This window comes from Chaetura pelagica, unplaced genomic scaffold, assembly GCF_000747805.2.
Source record: "Chaetura pelagica isolate M959 unplaced genomic scaffold, ChaPel_1.0 scaffold233, whole genome shotgun sequence".
Classification (NCBI taxonomy): Eukaryota; Metazoa; Chordata; class Aves; order Apodiformes; family Apodidae; genus Chaetura; species Chaetura pelagica.
In genome coordinates this window covers 293,785-294,731 of record NW_009952708.1, presented here as the reverse complement: position 1 = coordinate 294,731, position 947 = coordinate 293,785, and the positions used below count along the sequence as shown (strand labels likewise).

Sequence of the window (947 nt, the reverse complement as noted above, 5' to 3'; positions counted from 1 at the left end):
CGGTGGCTGCACGGTGCCCTACCTGTGAGTCTGGATAAAGCTGCTGTATTCGGTGGCGGGGTCAATGGCCTCGATGGCACTGGCAATTTCCTGGTGCAGGGCCAGCACATCCTCCTGCACCAGGCTGCTGATGCTGTAGTACTCCCCAAGAATCTCCTTCCTGTGGGGACATGGGCACTGGGTCCCTGAGGCCACCCCATCCTGCTGGCTCATCATCCTGCCCTCAGTCCCCACATCTCCAGTGGAGCTGCAGGCATCACCATGATGGCTGTGGGTGATGGGACAGGGAAGGTGCACGTGGCCAGTGGGTCTCTGGCAGGTGTAGGGAGCACCATGGGGGTACCCAGGGATGGGCACTGGGATGTGGGGCACACAGAGGGACTCAGGGCAGGCAGGGCTCTTACAGGACAAGGACCATCTCCTGCTGCAGGCTGTAGAGGGACTGGTGGAGGGTAGGCAGTGCCCGCTGGTAGTAGTGGTGGTGGTGCAGTGCAGCTGCCTGCACAGCCAGCACGTACTGGTTGTGCAGGGCGTAGAGCTTCCAGAGGCTGCGCACGTATTTCTCCTTTGCCTTGTCCCGCTCCTTGTCTGGGGGGAGAGGCCATGGAAAACACCCACCACTGCTGGTCCCAGCAAGGAACATGGACAGCAGGCAGGGCTGGGGCAGGAACAGGGGGTGATGAGGCCAAGAGAGAGTCCCAGGTCAGGGACACAGCAGGATGGGGATGGGGCAGGGGCTGGGCTGGCAGGCACCTTTGATGGCCTCCTGGTACTTGCGCTTGGCCTGGGCGCTGTCACGAGCCAAGCTGCGGTACTGTGCCTTCAGCTTCTCCATCTCCTGGTGTGTGGCCTGGGGGCACGGATGCTGTCAGGGTGCTGCACCAGGCCGGGGCCCCCACTGTCCCCGAGGCCCCACATACCCGGGTGTACTCCTGGCTGAGCTGCCG

At 63.1% G+C, this 947-nt stretch overlaps 1 protein-coding gene across 1 annotated transcript in view; it reads right to left on the bottom strand.

Moving 5' to 3' along the window:
• FES (FES proto-oncogene, tyrosine kinase) overlaps positions 1-947 on the bottom strand; it is a gene marked incomplete at its 3' end in the record, with an annotated part of 6,330 nt that overhangs the window by 3,425 nt on the left and 1,958 nt on the right. Inside the window, exons 3-6 of the mRNA XM_009994293.1 lie at positions 921-941; positions 754-850; positions 405-588; positions 23-160 (exon numbers count right to left, since the gene is read on the bottom strand). Of these exons, the coding sequence (XP_009992595.1) occupies positions 23-160; positions 405-588; positions 754-850; positions 921-941 (440 nt within the window). The remainder of the gene's footprint in view (positions 1-22; positions 161-404; positions 589-753; positions 851-920; positions 942-947) is intronic.